Raw genomic sequence first — 18,238 nt, 5'->3', positions numbered from 1 at the left:
AGCAATATATTTGTTCCCTCCCAACGCATTATTTAATTGAGTCCCTCCCAAAACAATATTTAATTGAGTTGTTCCCTCCAAAACAATATTTAATTGAATCCCCTAATTCAAATTGGACCGGTCTAACAGGTTAGTCCTGAAGATTATCTAGCAGAAACCTCTAAGAAAATGAAATAGCCTGCCTTAAAAAACCACATATATATAGATGTAAGGATCATCTCCATTCAATTAGAATTACATTTACTTTAGAATATATTGCCCACATTTCATTCAGCTTTATTCATAAATTTTAGAATAAAGATCATATATTTTAAATATGTTTGAATATTTGAAGCTACAATAAGACTCTTTATGGATGTGATATATATAGTATTATTTGCCCCTTTTGGATCTCTTTATATGAATGGTACCTCATTCATCTCCTAATTAGAATACATTCCCTTGTCACTTCTTAGAGATATATTCCTAGGAGGATGAATTTTACTACATTGTCATTAAAACAAAAAATATCTTACTCTTTCTTTAAAAACATTCAGCCTCAATGGAGTAAAGTTCTTGCACCAAGAGGAAGGTGATAAGTATGGATTATGTGTCAATTCATAGCATCTTAGTTGAAGCATCATTATATATTACAAAATTTTATACAAGTTATTCCAAATATTTTGAATTTATATGAAGGTTTTTTTTCATATAATCCATAATATTGCCTACATTGACTATCTCATCATAACACGCATAACATTATGGCTTATATCAAAACTGTCCTAGGTTGGGTAAACATCCTGAAATAGGCAAGTAGATAATGGTACTAAATCCTACATAGATCAGGTAAAATCAGATTGATTGCCCTCTCTTGCCTATGTGGGAAGTCCTGGTTTCCAATGCATCTCTTCTTCCATGACTCATCCTCAATAGCTTTAAATCCACCCTCAGCTCATCGTGGAGAAGCTTGCATTGCTAAGAACACCGGAGGGATCCATGGCCAGATTAAATTGACAAAGATTCTTGAATAATTATCAAATTAATATATAACATGATTAAAATGTGTATGATCTTATTCTTTTTCATGTTTGTTATTTAATTATAGAATAGTTAATCAACAGATTAAATCAGATATAATAATTTATTCTGATTTTTATACTAGGATAGTTCTATAATTAATAACACTATAAAAAAGCCTAAATTCAAATAAAGTTAAGAATTATAACAATTAATTAGAATTATAAGGTACATCATACTATAATAATAAGATTATTGTACAATGAAAAATAATTTTTGACTTTTACAATAATGTTCTTTTTAAAACGCAGGGTGCTAATTAAACTTACCTCACATAATAAATAGTCAATTATACATATACTTTCCATGCGCTTTCTAAAATTATACTTGCCTCCCCTATTCTTAGATATCACATTACATGTTAAATCCAATTCATTTTCTGAAATTACACTTACTTCCATATTAAATATTACAAAACATGTTAACCCCAATCCGTTAACTAAGAGATTCAAAAGTGAGTGCTAAGTGAAATTTTAGAAAATGTAGGGGAGTTATGCATACTATTGACTATTTACAACAAAGATAAGTGTAATTAACCTTATATCTTTCTTAAGCTTTTTGTTTTACTTATGTAATTGTATTAGAATACAATCAATCTTTTTTTCAAACTATTAAAAATATAAATATATTTTTGAAATATATATTTATATATAATAATAAATGAGTTTATGAATTTAATTTTAATTTTAATTCATATAATTGTATTTAATAATTTTTCAATTTTGTTGCAATTCTATATAATATAATGATAGACTACCATCCTTTTATGTGGAAAAAGCTTTCTCTACAATTAATGTATTATGCTGCTACCTTCCCATGCAATATTTAGCTTATTAAAGTTGATCTACAAACTTAGTGATCTAATCTGATATTTTTCATGAAAATTTGGCCATTGATCAGAATTTATGAAGAAATAGACGAGTTGCAATATCCCTACAAAAAAGCAAATTCTTCATTATTATTTAAAATCCAAATTCAATGAAATTGTTCAAGATATCTTTAATATATGAAAAAATTTATTCATTTGATTTGAGTTTTTCTACATCAAATTAATGAATCATTTATCTCACTAACTAGAATGTCTATGAGGTGTTACTTTTGAATGCTTGGTTCATAATCAAATAATTCACAAATGTTGTAAAATTTGGCATCATACCACTTTTATGGTGAATTTGGGGTGAAAGATCTTGACTTTCCAATCAGATGTTGCAACAACAACAACAACAAAAATTTATCCCACTGTGGGGTCGGCTATATGAATCCTTTTTTTCCATTATGTTCTATCAAAGTCAAATTCTCATTTAAATCTAATAAAAATATCAATTATAATATTTCTAACTAAACCTTTTTAGGTCTACCTCTAACTTTCTTAACATAAATAAAATCTAATACATCTACTTTCCTAACCTGGTCATCTAATTTCCATCTGCACCTTCTTAAGATCCCTTTGTTTGGCAGCCGGTGAGTGTTGAATCACGCAGCCAAGAGGAGACCACGTCAACAATCAGGGGTAGCAATATGAGGGCTGCACTTGCAGATTAGTGGCAAGCAATCCGAGGGTTGCAGTTGGAGATCTGTGGGCAGCAATTAGAGGGCTGCAGTTGGAGATCTGTGAGTAGTAATCCGAGGGTTATAGTTGGAGATCTGTGGGATATGATTATTATAATTGATTAGATTAAATGTCTTTCATTTTTATGTTTATTCTCCTAAAATGTATCTATATGTAATGATTCTAAGGAATAGAATTTAAATTTTCCTCTAAATAATTAATTTCTTCCTGGCATCAGCGCCTAGAAAAATCGTAAGCCTTCTCTGAATGACGACGACAAACCTTTCTCTCTTTCTTCCAAGCCCTCAATCGGCAGTAACCATCATCTTGCTGATAGCCTCTCTTCAACCATCAGTAGCTCTTGTCCAATATTCATCTTCTCTTTCAATCGAGGAAATCCAACCATGTCCATGGATAGCCAGATCTCTTCCTTTTACCCCAAACATTACCCGTTTAAACACCGAAAACTCTAGATATGCAAACAACTCTTCTCCTCTTCATAGACCATGGTGTGATAGCTGTGCCAAACTAGGACATACATGAAAGTTTGAGGAGGTTGTGAGACCTCTAAGAACAAGCCTAAGGCTAACCAAGAGGGGTAAATTGGTAATTTAAAATTTTCTTTAACAAAAAAAATCTTTTTATAGCTTTCTCAATATCTGAAAACAGACAATTTAAACCCCTAATGTGAAAGCAGATTAATTTCACGATAGCAGAAAATCAGAGCTTGTCAACCACACAGTAAATTACATAAAAATAAAAGTGCAAAAAATAATAAGAACAAACACACCAAATTTTATAGTGGTTCGGTCTAATCTGACCCACTTAAATTCACAAATGATAAGATAGGAGAACTAGTACAAATGATGGTGAACTAATGAAATTTTACTTTTAACTACAAACACATCAAATATTTAAGCTATATTATTCAATTCAGAATTCAAAAGTCACTGATTATATTTATAATATGTAAATTCAAATTAAGCAATAAAAAGGGTAATTGGTTAGGATAGTTGTTAGTATTTTTACAAACCAGAAATTATAACTTTGTTCATTTTCACTACTTCTAGACTATGATATATGATCCTATATTTATATTTTAGTGATTTTAAACTATCAGTTTTTATTTTTGATTATTTGATTAATCAAAATTGTAATTTTTCTTATTGCTTAAGGACAAGCAAGAGTTTAAGTTGAGGAGAATTTGATAAGTGTAAATTATGTATTGTTTTATATTTTTTTTAATTTCAATGAAAATGAGTTATTTTAGTTATTTTTGTGCAAGAAAAATAAAAAATAAAAAAATTCTAAGGAGACTATAGCGTCAAGGCGTCTGATGAAACAACATCGTAGCGCCACCTTCATTGACCTTCACCGAAGCGCCACAAATTGGACATTGCAGCACCGAGTTCTCTGTTTGCAAGCATTGCGGCGGCAACACAGCCATTGCCACAGCATTACCAGTGCTGTGGCATCAAAAAGTCAGGTTGGCAGCGCCGGATTCTGCCTTCAAATGTCGTGGCGTCACAATTTCTCATGCCTTGACCCCATTTTTTGCCACTCGGGCCCCGTAGCACTTGAATGTCAACAACACCGCAGCATTGCAGTTGTAACTTTCAAAGTTCACATTCTCTCAGTGAAGAGACACGACTGTTCACTAAGTAATTGATCCACATCAGCAAACATCACGGCAGTGCAAAAGTTTTAGTGCCGAGGCGTCAGTTCACTTCAATGGCCCTTCGACGCCACTCTTTCAAGCGCCACAACACCAAATGCCTTTTTGTGTTGTCTTATAAATAATTATGATGTTATGTTTGAAAGAGAGTTCAATCACCTGTATAAAATTCAGTACTTCTTTTTACAGTACTTCTCAAGTTCCCTTTTAGAGTAAAATCTAAGAGAGGCTAAGGAAATACAAGATACAATCATTTGAAGTATTTAGCCTGTATTTTTTTAAGCAACTTTGTAAGTTAAGGGAGGAGTGTAGAGGTGATACTTTGGTTCTTTCTAGTGATATCACTCTCTTGTCTTTTCATTATTTCATGAGTTTAATGAAAATAAGTTTGTACTAACAAATATTCTTGTTATATAAATTTTAAATGGTATTTTCAATATTATTCTGATATTTAATGCATATAGTGGTTATATATGTTATTAAAATATAGTGTGATGTATAGCCTCAACGGAGGAATACAAGAACAAATAATATTGAGATAGGATGTTTGCATGCCTAAACATAAGATATAAAATATTCTAGGTTCTTATGGAGATACTATAATTGTAGGAGGTCAGCATATATCATTTTCACCCCTACAAACTCGACAAAGATCTAGGGATGCATATGCTAGGGTCTCATTAGGAAAGATATGAAATTTATACTCATCAATCCAAAACACTTTTATTAAATATTATATCCAATATTTTTAATGTTTTATTCAGTGATAGAATCTCCATAATTATCATTTTTATTTTAGTAAAATAATTATTATAATTAGAGTAAATAGTAGTAGTTTGTTGCAAGTAAACATACCTCCTCATGAATTCGACACTCTACTCTATCACTTTATTACTTGATTTGGCACGTATACTTGTGTATATTAAGTGAAGTTTTATTATTTTATATCAAAGAAAATCTAAGCATTATTATGGGTTATAGAGCCCTATATTTTTATACAATTCAAAAGTTCACTCCACAACATCTATCACCGATGCATTTTAAATCAAATTTGCACAGTGTCATGTTTATTATTCATTGTTTCGATAGAATCAAATTTTGGATGTCTTTCCTAGATAGTTTTGATGCTTTGAACACATCGAAGATATGCAGCTCTTGTCATATTCAATCATATTGGTTGCAAGATACACGTGTAGCTCAATAATGATAATTAAAATAAATAAGAAATTTTGCATGTGCACCAGATTTCTTCTTCTTCTATCTTATTCTTCTTCTTCTTCCTCAACCTCTAACTAGTCAAATTACATATGCAGCTATGAAAAAGACTAATTGCCTCACAACATTGTGAGCCAAACTATAAGACTTATTGAAATGTAAACAACAAAATAACTAGAAATATCCGAATTTGCGTAGACAAGAATTTATTTCCCTAGGTTTATAGGGAAAATTGTTTATGTAATACCCATATCTTGATACCTAATATGTAAATAATAATTTAGTTTGATCTAATAGTCCCTCTTGGGATGAAATACAAAGAGATGGAAATGAAATTCATGCAATTTTTTGTAAATTAGAAAAAATAAAAGCACGGATTTGATAATTGAACTCCTTTCTCAATTCCTTTCATGCTCATTCCTGATAAGCAGCTAGCAGTTAAGGCTTTAGTAGCCTTAATCTTAGATTAAAGTTATCCACAAAATTTTAAATAGGAAGGTGGCATAGCTCTACCGTAAAGTTTGCATTTAAACCACTTGGTTCCAACTCATCATTTATGGCATACCAAGGTCAATTAAGTTTCAACATATCAGTGTCCAAACGTCGAACATTTTTGTATAAATAAAAGAAAAAAGTATGAAAGCAGCACTCATAAGAGAGAAACAAATTAAAAAGAGATGTAAAATAAAAGAAGGTATTAAATAAACGTACTTCGGGTCTAGATCCCATTGCGTCAGAAAGATTTTTGTTATCCTCCAAAAGTTTTACAATCACCTCATCCTTCTTTTCAATTGTTCTTTCAGCAATATTGCGAAAAGTGTCATGTTCTTCCTGCAAACAATTTTAACATCAGGTAAAAAAAATTACCAATGCTAGAAAAGTAGTGTAATGACCTTGAGTTTATTATATTGCAGCTTAAACTCGTCCAACTCCTTCAGCACATCACTCCCAGTGTGATCAGATTTTTCAACTTCTAGTGTAGCATATCTTACTGCAAGCATTTCATTCTAGTTTTAAATATATATGCATAATTTGCAACCTTAAGAGATCAATCAAAAGAAAGTTTATAAAAATATTACCTCTCCAGCTTTCTTCTACATTGTCAAGCTTACTTTGCCATGTTTCTCTCTCTGCCTGGTGCTGAGCTGCAGCTGAATCAAGCTTCATAGTAATTATTCTCATCTGGTTTTCAGCACCCCTAAGAGCAGCATCTCTGAAAAAGGAAAAGATTAAACTGACACACTTGATATATCATCCAGAGCGTTGTGCTAAGAAGTTCAAAGCGCAACAGTTGAATATATGTAAAGGGGGCTGAAAGATGACGTATATTGTTTTTTGCACCGTTTCTAAGTTAAAACACCATCTGTAGCTAAAATCACAGACCCCCAATGCAACCTGACCTTCATTTCCATTATATATCATAATAAAATCTTGATCCAAATGACTCCAGTCATGGTCCTTTCATTTGTGGAAGAAGACTCGCCCAAAATAATGAATGCATTATCTTTTGGACCATTCTAGTAGAGAATCAACCCTCTTGAAACTACTCCATCTTTCGATGATGCAGAAAATGGACTTTTATCAAGAAATTTCAAAGACTCGAGTGAATTCTGCATAATTTTGTTCACAGTTGTTAATTTTACCGATCCATTGAGCAATTTTAAAATATTTTGGGTAGGGTTTTAGTTTTCATAAATGCATACCATGCTTTTCAACTATCTTGGGCTGAATAGCTTCAAAAATGTCCAATGGCATAGCAAGGTTTGTGCATAATCATACATGTATATGGGGAATTGTATAACCACGCTATGAAATAATATAAGGCAGACACAGTCCTCAACAGGTTGCAAACACCACTCAGCCATTATGTTTTAAGGACCAAATTTCATTGTAATTTTACCCCAAACCCATTGATATTAGATTTCATTTCAATTATGAGTGTGAGGTTTTGGACTATAGTAATTCTTTTGAAGGGCTTGGATCAAAGCCTGATTTTAAAGAGGAACTAAAATGTTTCTTCTCTGCCAATAAATTGATGCTGATGCCAGTAGACTCACTTCTATTTCAAAAGCTGAGTAGAAGTATAAAACCAAAATATCAGAAACAATATCCACTTCTTAGAGTAGTATTTCATGCTTCAGGAGACTAAGCATAAAACATAAGAATTGCCCATATAATTTTGAAATGATACAAGAAAGTGGATGATGACTGGGGCGATAGAGGCAAAGTTCGTAGCACATTTTGATACCTAATTGTTGAAAGGGAAGAATCCAGTGTAAAGAAATCATAAGGATGAAAAAAGAGATAGAATGAATGAATGACTCACGAGGAGAGACGGGGTAAATAGAGAAAGTAGAGTTTCAAGGCTAGGAGCAAGATGCGGAATAAATCCAGGATGCAAGAAGAAAGCCCTTTCTTTAGTCCATGGACAACCACCTAATTGCAATCATAGCCCATAGACAATTTAATCAAATAACAAATAATATAATGACTTGCAAGGGTGATGACACAGTGACTTATGACCAAAGATTAAAGTTAACAACTACAAAGCAACAATTCGTGGAAGTTCTGAACAATTATATAGAGTAGAATTGAAATGTTGTTAGAGGTAGAACTGAAGAATCTTCAGATGTATTTAAAGCTAGTGAAATCCACCTCCAAGATGAGAAATGAATGGGAAACCAACCAGAAGAATAGGCAATGAATAAGAAACCAATAAGGAAAAAGAGATGAAAGTGAACAACATCTTCAACAATATTTGTAGGAGACACTCAACATAGATCCTCAAGGATATACTCTCAACTTAAGAAAGATATTTGTAGAAGCTTGAAAATCTCCATGCACATTAATAAACTGATTTGATGCTTTTATTTTTATATTTGACTTAAAAGGAGTTTTTTTCCCCTATTTCATTTATTTATTTATTTATTTATTTTAATCCCCTATTCCATTTGAGCTCATGCTTGGGCTAGGTTTGCTTTATTGGGATGAATTAATTGGTTTGGTTTGGGTCAATGATATTTGGGTTTGACAAGAACAAGGTGGTAAAAAAAAATTGTGGAGGCAAAAATGGAAGGTGAATAAGATGAAAGTTTCTATTCAAATTTTGAATTCAAGTTATCAAAATTCAAATTAGGATTCAGAGTTCATTTGAAATTTAAACAAAGGATAAGTTTAGAGATTTTGGAGGTCACGGAGGAAATTGAGGATATTGATAGAATGATTGTTTAAAGGCTAAAAAAAAAAAAAGAATAGGATAAGAGCAACCAATTTGAATTTTGAATTCATATTTTAATTGAATTCTGAATATTTAATTTTTTAACTTATTTTAATTTATTTTTTATTTCATATTTCAATTTTTTTTTAATTCTAATATCAATTTATCACATTTTTCTTTTTTATGAAGATTTTGAAAGCTAACCAAAATGAGTGGTGAAAGGAGGTAGTAAGAGTTAGGAGCTAATAATAACGATTTGCATACCACATATGATAATAGCCATAATCGCATGTAGAATTTAAATCTAATAATAAAAAATATAATAACATGAAAGGACACTAATATAAACATGACATTAAATAAGTCTAACTAAAAAACATAATAAGTCATAACTAAGGATTGAAATGTTGTTAGAGGTCCTCGATTATATTGTAGTGCTAGCAAAATTCATCCCAAATAAGAGAGACATCCCAAAGAAGAGGTGAGAAATGAGAAATTAATCATAATTAGGAAAAGACGAACAGGAACAAATACACCATCTGACTATCAGCAGCAAAACGCGTAAGCTGCACATAAATCCTCAAAAATAGTATTAAAGCCCTAAAAAAGCATCTCTAGAAGCTTGGAAGTCATCATGCATAGCAATAGACAAATCTAATGCTCTTACTTCGTAGGATTGACTGAAAGAGAAACCCTTTTACATGGTTAGGCTCCATCGGCTTAGGTCAATCAAGTTGAATATGGCCAATCCATTTGGACTAAACCAAATTAAGTTGATAGAGTTTCATTCGATCAAGGTGGTCAAAGAAAACTGTCGAGTAAAAGGTGGAAGGATATTAGGATATATATTTCAATTCAAGTGTTTAATTTCAAGTTTAAATCTAACTTTCAATTTGAAATTCAAACTGATGGTAAGTTTTAAGACGTTGATGGAGGAACTATGGAAGGCTTTATGAAGAGAATTGTTGGCATGATTATGGATGATATTGTAGAGGATACCAATAAAATGACTGCTAAACTAAGGGGTGGGGTTTCCATCTACAAACAAGGTCTGAGTTTGGGGCAGGATGAGTAAGCAAAGAATGGGGGGGAGGGACTTCTATGATTTAGAATGGGGTCATAAGATGATGCATTTGATATGATTCATAGATACATGCAAATCATCATCTTGTTGTATTGTCAATTATGATTATCAAGACAAGGCTGAGCTCTGATACTAAATGATGTAAAATTATTGTGAAAGATTTGTACAAACCTTGAGGTTGAGGAAGAAGGAAGATAACGGCAAGAAGAGGACCTGCACATAGCCTTGGGGGAAGCAATGCAAAACATCAAATATTCATTCTAATAATCACAATCATTATAGTTCACTATTACATAGCCCTTTGATCCTTATTTAGAAGGGAAAATCCTACTAAATAAGAGTAAATAAATAACTTTATTAGAGAAACACACATGAGTATTTTTATTAAAAATAAAGATAAATAAAGATTAATTATGAATTAAGAAAATAATACAATATTAATGAGATGACAAAAAATTCACGCTTGTCCAACATCAATTGGGGCAAGCATTCAAATCTTTTCTATGAATTTCTAGCTACATATGCATGCAGATAAGAGTTAATAACTGTAATGGATTTAGAATTACATTTTGGAGCAAAAAACTTGTAAATAAGCAACAGTTAAAGTATTCATTGACTATAGCAAACAACATCCTATAATTAAATCTGAACCAAAAGCATTTGTCTACTTTTTAGGAATGTCCACTTTTCATTATCACAACATAAACTCAAGGAAAACACCTCAGTTTAGAAGGATTTTCTTATTGCTAGGAAAAAATCAAACCAAAAGATTGTTAAAAAAGGTTGTTTTTATTCAAATTGAAAAAACACATTCTTTACCTTGCAGCAATTTCTTTTCGATGACTGTCCAATGCATCTTGAAGATCTTTAATGGCGCTATCCCTTACTTCTACAGCTATTGCAAACTGTCTTTTAGCATCCTAAAGTAAAAATATAAACAACAAATGAAAAGGTAATGCCCACTATAAATATGTTTATTCTATTTATTGAAAGAAAGTAACATACTTTGATTGCTTCCTCATGAACTTTCAATTGCTCTGGGTTTCTAGCTACAGCTAGTTCATTATCCTTCTTCTGGAGAAGAGCATGAGCACGCACCTTATATGCAGAAAATTCCTTTTCTAAACGGTTGATCTGCAAATCATGGATGGTGGAGAATGATCTTTCAAAACATATAATTATCAATATTGTCTAAACATATTTTACAATTCCATCAAAGATAGTTACAAAATTACACAAGTTTAAATTATAGAAACAACATCAAACCCTTAACCCACTACCTGGGGTCGGCTAAATGAATCTTTTTTCTCCATTGAGTTTGGTTAAGAGACAATTTCTTATTTAAATAAAATTAAAAAAATATCTAAAATTAAAAAAATATGTAATTAAAAAATAATTATTTTTAATACTTTCTAACCAAGAATTTTTAGGTCTATCTCAACATTTTTTAACATGGGTCAGATCTAATACATCTACTCTCCTAATGGGGTCATAAGAAGGTTGAGAATTTATGCGACCAAATCATCCAAAACGACTTTCTAATCTTATTTGCCGTTGGAGCTACTCAAACCTTTTTCACGTATATACTCATTTCGCATTCCATCTCTAAATATAAAGCCACTCATCCACCATCTCCATCTCTGCAACACTTGACTTAATTTGATGCTTCTTTTTAATGGCTAACATTCTGCACCATCTTATAAAATTTCCCCTTAAGTTTGAGAGGTACTTTTCTATCACACAAGAAGCCCGATGCATTCCTCCACTTCAACCATCCAACATGAATTCTATGAACAATAATATTCTCATCTATTTCACCATTGCTTTGAACAATATACCTAAGATATCTAATGTGTACTTTTTTTAACAACTTGATCACCCAATGTCACAATCCCACCACTAGATTTATTGATGAGGGCATCAGATTTCGACATGTGTACCATCGCCGGGGACGACGATAGGCGGCCCTGATTCAGAACCTTTATCTGTGATGCTTTAGTTCTTTTTTTCATTAGTTTATTTCATGTTTCCGTTTGTACCCCTATGAGGGATGTAGCACTTATTGTAGCCCAAGGGCATTTTCGACTTTATGCTTTTATTTTTTTTCTGTCAGCCTATATATAAGGCTTGTATCATTGTATTTGGATTATTGATGAATGAAAGAAAATTTCCCCTTGTTTGTTCTCTTTGTGAGTTCAATGACGTAGAGATCTCTTAGTGAGTTCTCGTGTGTTCTCTTTGTGAGTTCGCGTGTGTACATCGACGGAGATTTGAGATCCTTAATCCTTGTCTCCCCACCACCAAGACACCAAGTGGTAAGAGAAGCAAGAAGAGGCCGAGCCCCCTCCCCATTCCGGTTTTCCCTTACTCCACCCGCCGACCACCCAAGCTTTGCCGGCCACCACCTTGCAGCCGGCCACCACCTTGCGCCGGCCACCTCCCACTTTTCCTCTCACCACCTTTCTTTGAAATTTGAAATTTCAATTTTCAAATTTTCTTTCCAAATTTGAAACTTTTATTTTTTGAAAGTTTGGGAATGAAACCAATTAGTTAAATTTAAATTAATTGGATTTCATTTCAAACTTCCTAGTCATCATTTCATATTTGGTAACTCTCTTCCCCCCTTCCATAACCCCTCTCTCTCCAGCATTACCGCCGGCCCCAATAATGGGATTTCCCATTGATTAGGCAATCAATTCCCCTCCATCCTCTTGATTTGTTGGAAATTCAAATCAAGCCTAATTGGCCTCCCCTCCACGTCATACCCAAAGAAAATTGAAGATTATTTCAGTTTTTTTTTTTATTATTTTCAAAACCTGCTCCTATTGCCACTACCGCCGGCTCCCTTGAATACTCCCCATAATTGCAATTTCAATTAATGCCTTAATTACATTAATTGCAATTTCAAAATTCCCTAAACTTTCCCACCTAATACTCCAAAACTGAAATCAAATTTCAGTTGTGCACACCTAGCCCGCCCCTCTCCTCCTTGCTCTACCGCCGACCGACCCTCTCCCCTAGCCAAGCCGCCGTTCCACCCTTCCTCCTTGGAAGATCTTACTTGCGGCGACTTTCCGGATCCACTCCAAGGATGCATGGACGAACCCGAGTTGAACTACGGGTTTGAATACGACGACCGCGGACGAGTGAACATCCCCCGTTCTCCTTTCTTTGACGTCGGATTCGACTTCGACGACACCGTCGAGGAGTATTTGGCCAGGATCGTACCCACTTTGATAGAGACCATCGACGATCATTTTTCAGTTTACACTTGGATCGTCGAAGGCCGTTGTCTTCCACCACCTCCAAGACCCGCGCCGACCTCTTCCTCCCTACGGATCTACGGCACCCTCGCCCTAGGAGTGATCTCATCCATCGTGTGGTTCTTCTTCTCCCAACAAGCCTAAGAGTAGGTAAATGAGAGCGGCCTCAAGGTGAGACAATCGCTTTGTTAACCCTGGGATTCTAGTTGGTTTCTTCATTTGCTTTACGTTTATTAAAGTTGTTATTTTCTTGGTCTTGCTAATTTAGGTGTAAGTGCTTGTCTAACCGTAGTTAACAACTAAGATTTCCGAAAAGCTTGAATTGAGAACAAGATTGAATTTGCAATGTCATTACTTGAATAATATTTTGTTAAATCTCTAAATTCAAATCCTGGATCTACATCATCTATTACTACTAAAATTATGCTCCATGTATTCAGTTTTATATCTACTCGCACAAAAACATTTAAATTCTAAGATTGACTTCCATAATTCAAGTTTTTCACCAACTGCCTATGTAGTCTTATCAACAAGAAAATATCATTAGCAAAAGGCATACACCAAGGTACATCCTCTTGCAAATGTCCAGTAAGAACAACCATAAAGCAAAAAGATACGGGCTTAAAGCTAATCCTTAATGTAATTCAACTGAGATAGAAAAATACTTGGTCAAGTAACAGCTCCTGTATATTGTATACATATCCTTAACAACTCACAAGTTCAAATTGATTGTTTTAATTATAAAATTGATGTGACCTTTCAATCATAACATATAGGACAATCTTGTGACAACAATTACATTGACCAAGGATCAAGTGTCAAGATTTATATATTTTGCTTCGATATATGTGGTATCGGCTATTTGTATCCGAAACCTTTGTATTTTGATTGATACTTTTTGGTGGACGCATATTTAATGACCATGACATAGTTCAAATACTTCAATAAAGAGGTAACAATAATGTGATTTTGATGTTAGTAAAGAAATTCAATTTGAATTATAGATTATATGTATTCCTTCATATTTTGGATGTTAGCAATGAAATTCAATATGAATTATAGATCATATTTGTACTTCAGTCAGTTCCTCTCCTACACTCTGACTATCATACGCTAATTTTAATTCTTCTATTGTTAGCCTAACTACTAAACCAATCAATCTGAGTAGATAAATAAATCAATAATAGAAGTAAAAGAAAAAATAACTGCAATACAACAGCAGAAACAATTTACTTGAACCTGAAATTCTAATTTTAATCTTTTTTTTTTATATATTTTTAAAATTTTTGCTTCATACATAGATTATTTTCGGAAGGCATAGACTAGAATCAGTAGATGCACATCTCTTTGAACAGAATGTACCAAGACAACATCAAACTGTAGGACACAAGTTCTTTACCGCTATCCATGTTTCCAATGTCTAAGCAGTTAACTAGTAAATGGCATGCTACATAGGACATAGCATACGTAGATCAAACAACAAGCACTTGCCTGCTGTAGTCCTGTTAGTTGTAAATGAAGTGGAATGAGAATATGACGCAATAAAACTAGTGCAATGTTACAAATTCTAGCTTTTCAACATCATTAAATAGTCTTTCATCATGTTTCAGGCCTTCCAGCAAATGGTGCTACTTGATCAAGGTATACTGCAAGGTGAAAAGGCAACCAAAAAATAAGAATCAAGATGCCTCATTTTTTTACTGTTCTCATCAAATAGAATGCAAACATACAACACACACTAAAATGAATTATTAGTTTCTCTAACCTCTCACATTAGCTCCTAAATTACTTTGGCTTTCACATAAATATGATGAGCGTTAAAACAGAAATGCGAATCCAATTTTTCTTCTCCATTGAAACGTGATTAATAAGAGATCATATAGAATTTGACTCTACATAAGATACAATGGAGAAAAAATGATTCATGTTGCCAACCCCACGTAGTGGAATAAAGACTTGTTGTTATTGCTGTTCCAAAATTGGACTCTTAAGGAATTTCATGGGAATATCCAGTGCACTGGCAAATAGGATATTAAAGAATATGCACACAGTATCCTATGAGCCTTCTACACATTTTAGCTATCAACATAAAGCATGCGTCCAAAATAAAGATAAATTTGTAGCTTAAGGTAATGAGGTGTACCTATATTAGCAAACGGAGTGTTGTAGAGCATGTATTGAACTATTTATGTTAGTGATGGTAAATGTTAACAAAGAAAGTAGTAGAGTGATAATATTTTTCTTTTCCATACAGCCTCCATGCAGAGAGCCAATGACACGCAAGGAAAGTGACATTTCATCTAAATTGCACAAATACACTCATATGTAAAAATTCCACAAAACAGATGAAAACTAAAACAAATGCACTCATGTGTATGAATTTCACGCAACAGATGACAACTAAGAGTTTATTCCATATTCCAAAAAAATTTACACCTCGTCTTTGGCAATCACTAGTTCAGCTTCTCTAGCATCCAGCAATTGTTTTTGCATAGACAATTCAAATTCCAGCTGACCTACAAGTCAGTAGTAACCTTATAAGCTATTACTTCCCAAAGGGTAAACTGGTTGCAATTGCTACCCACAGAAAAACCAAATATACTTCTCATTTTAGCGGCTTCAATCTCAGATCGCAGGTGGCTGCCCTCAGATGCCTCCAACTTAGCTCTTATAGCTTGGTTTCCAGCTTCCAAATCTACTTTTTCCTTCTCCTGGTAAGATGATAAATTCAATAAAAATATAACTTATTAGGATATCAATACTTTGTATCTTTTTGCTGATATGCTGCATGAAAGGCACAGCATTTGGAAGTTAACAGAGATAATAAAGCAGGCAACAAATAACCTAACTGTATCGGGTATCTCATTATATAAGTTTAACAGCGCAAACAAAATATTCTTGGATTTTCTTCAAGATGAACTAACATGCTTCAAAATTTCAAAACCTCATGCTGAAAACGAAGGTAAGAAGAAAATTCTAAAAAGCAATGATAAAATCCTATTCACAACAATATTCTTTGTATTTGTATTTTGTTGGTTGATTGTTTCTACTATTTTATTTTATTTTCCAAGCAGGAACTATATTTGAGTTCAAACACAATTAGTCACCTAAGTAGAACATTCACATTTATCAGCACAGAAGTGCTCAAATTTCAAGGAAAGTTTTGTACATGAACGAACTAATGAATTTAGGTTTTTAATGTGGTCTTATCCAATAATCCTAAATAGAACGACCTTCTTTTCTTTCTGCTAGCAATCTTTCTATAAATAATTGGGACATGTACCCAATAGCCAACTGTAAAGTTCAGCAAGAAGTTGTATGCAACCCTATCCTTGCATTTTGTACATGAACGAACTAATGAATTTAGGTTTTTAATGTGGTCTTATCCAATAATCCTAAATAGAACGACCTTCTTTTCTTTCTGCTAGCAATCTTTCTATGCATAATTGGGACATGTGCCCAATAGCCAACTGTAAAGTTCAGCAAGAAGTTGTATGCAACCCTATCCTTGCATTATAGATTGGTTTTCATAATTTGAATGGATGACTTTAAAGCCAAAATAAGGAATTAACATTTCTCCTAAACCCACCCTCTCTTTGTATATCTAATTAGCTACAATAAAACCATCAATCATACCTCAGTCGGGAGCACATCACTGCCAACTCTTTTTGCCCTATTATAGTGAATAAATTCAATGAGGAATGTATAGTGCCTTCACATCCAAAAAACAAAACAAAAAACGGTTATAAATTAGAGGTAACTTTGAACCACAAGACTTCCTGATGTCGAATCATACTGCACACACAACATGGCAATAGAAACTATGCAGATATTGCAGCCCAACAAAGCTACAAAAGTCTTGCTATTACAATGGAAAAACAGGGAGTTTAACAAAGCCTCATTACAGAATAAATATCTAAAAAAAGGTGCAAGAAATTTACATAAAATTACAGATAAAAACTGATTAATTTATAAAACTCTTCTATGGTGTAAGTACTAATAACCCAAACGTAAAAAGTAGCACTAAATTTCAAATTCACTTAAAAGAGAAACCATCTGAGAATAAATATGTAGAAAATAAATATCGGAAATCATACATGCTTATCTTTGAGTTGAATAAGCTCCCCTTTTGCCTCCTCCAACGCAGCTACAAGACGTGCAGCTTCGCCAGATGAAATGACTTCTATCTCCGCTAGTTTTGAATCTTTCTCAGCAAGAAGCATCTGCTTAGATCATGACCCTATTTGTCTTAGAAAATAATTATATTCAATATTTAAGAAAGGTCATGATAAGCTTAGAAAAAAAGATATTCAATGAAATTATGAGTAATACCACTATCGCTTAATATGTGCACATTATGATAGTTAATTAAGCCGATTAATCGAAAAGAACGAGGGTTGAACTGTCTGGCTAAGCATTAAAACTGATTTTGGTTTGAGGATTTGGATTTTCATCATAGATAGAAGAGAGGAAAGACTCGTCCACTAAGTCAGAGTCATTGGTACCGAGTAAGAGAGAATTTATTTGGGCAACGATGACGGGGGCAAAATTTCGTGTCACAGTTAGAACATAGACCTTTTCACAATGAAATTGAATTTCAGCCGGTGAAGTTTTCGGATTGGAAGATTTGGAGATTTAGAGATAGTTGGGGTAGAAGAGGGAAGAGGAAGCCGAGAAATGGGAGGTGATGTAGTGGTTGAACTGATGCTAGAATGTAAAGAATCGGGTGTAGTATTTTTGAGAGGAGGGTATGATTTTCGCCAAGAGGAAGGAATAGAAAAAAAATCTTGAAATTTTTTTCAAGACGACGTGTTGATTCCATAGTATCTAAGAGGGATGTAGTTCTGCCAAGAAAAAATTCACAGCATATTTCTTGCTTAAATCCTGATATGAAATAACTAATGAATGTGGATTCATACAAAGTAGGGACTTTAAAAGCAAGATTTTTTAATGTTGTTTGGTATTCTCGTATAGAACTTTGTTGAGTTAGTTTAGAAAGATTCCCATGTAAATCTTCATACGTTGAGATACCAATCATTGTTGTTAGGGAAGGATAAATACGGGCCAAGAGAATAATTGGCCCTTCATACGAAACCATTGGTACCAAGTAGTTGTCAGACCTTCGAGGTGAAAAGACGTGACGCGAACACGATAGCATTCGGGTGTATTATCAAAA

The 18,238-nt window shown here is 33.2% G+C and overlaps 1 protein-coding gene across 1 annotated transcript in view; it reads right to left on the bottom strand.

The window, feature by feature from the left end:
* LOC110108491 (protein GRIP) overlaps positions 1 to 18,238 on the bottom strand; it is a 57,072-nt gene that overhangs the window by 18,312 nt on the left and 20,522 nt on the right. The window contains exons 7-14 of the mRNA XM_028695664.1: positions 17,160 to 17,285; positions 15,665 to 15,773; positions 15,499 to 15,578; positions 10,805 to 10,933; positions 10,619 to 10,719; positions 6,578 to 6,711; positions 6,392 to 6,489; positions 6,210 to 6,329 (exon numbers count right to left, since the gene is read on the bottom strand). Coding sequence (XP_028551497.1) covers positions 6,210 to 6,329; positions 6,392 to 6,489; positions 6,578 to 6,711; positions 10,619 to 10,719; positions 10,805 to 10,933; positions 15,499 to 15,578; positions 15,665 to 15,773; positions 17,160 to 17,285 — 897 coding nt within the window. The remainder of the gene's footprint in view (positions 1 to 6,209; positions 6,330 to 6,391; positions 6,490 to 6,577; positions 6,712 to 10,618; positions 10,720 to 10,804; positions 10,934 to 15,498; positions 15,579 to 15,664; positions 15,774 to 17,159; positions 17,286 to 18,238) is intronic.

This window comes from Dendrobium catenatum, unplaced genomic scaffold (genome assembly GCF_001605985.2).
Source record: "Dendrobium catenatum unplaced genomic scaffold, ASM160598v2 fragScaff_scaffold_72, whole genome shotgun sequence".
NCBI classification, from domain to species: domain Eukaryota; kingdom Viridiplantae; phylum Streptophyta; class Magnoliopsida; order Asparagales; family Orchidaceae; genus Dendrobium; species Dendrobium catenatum.
This window is presented reverse-complemented; position numbering and strand designations above follow the sequence as displayed.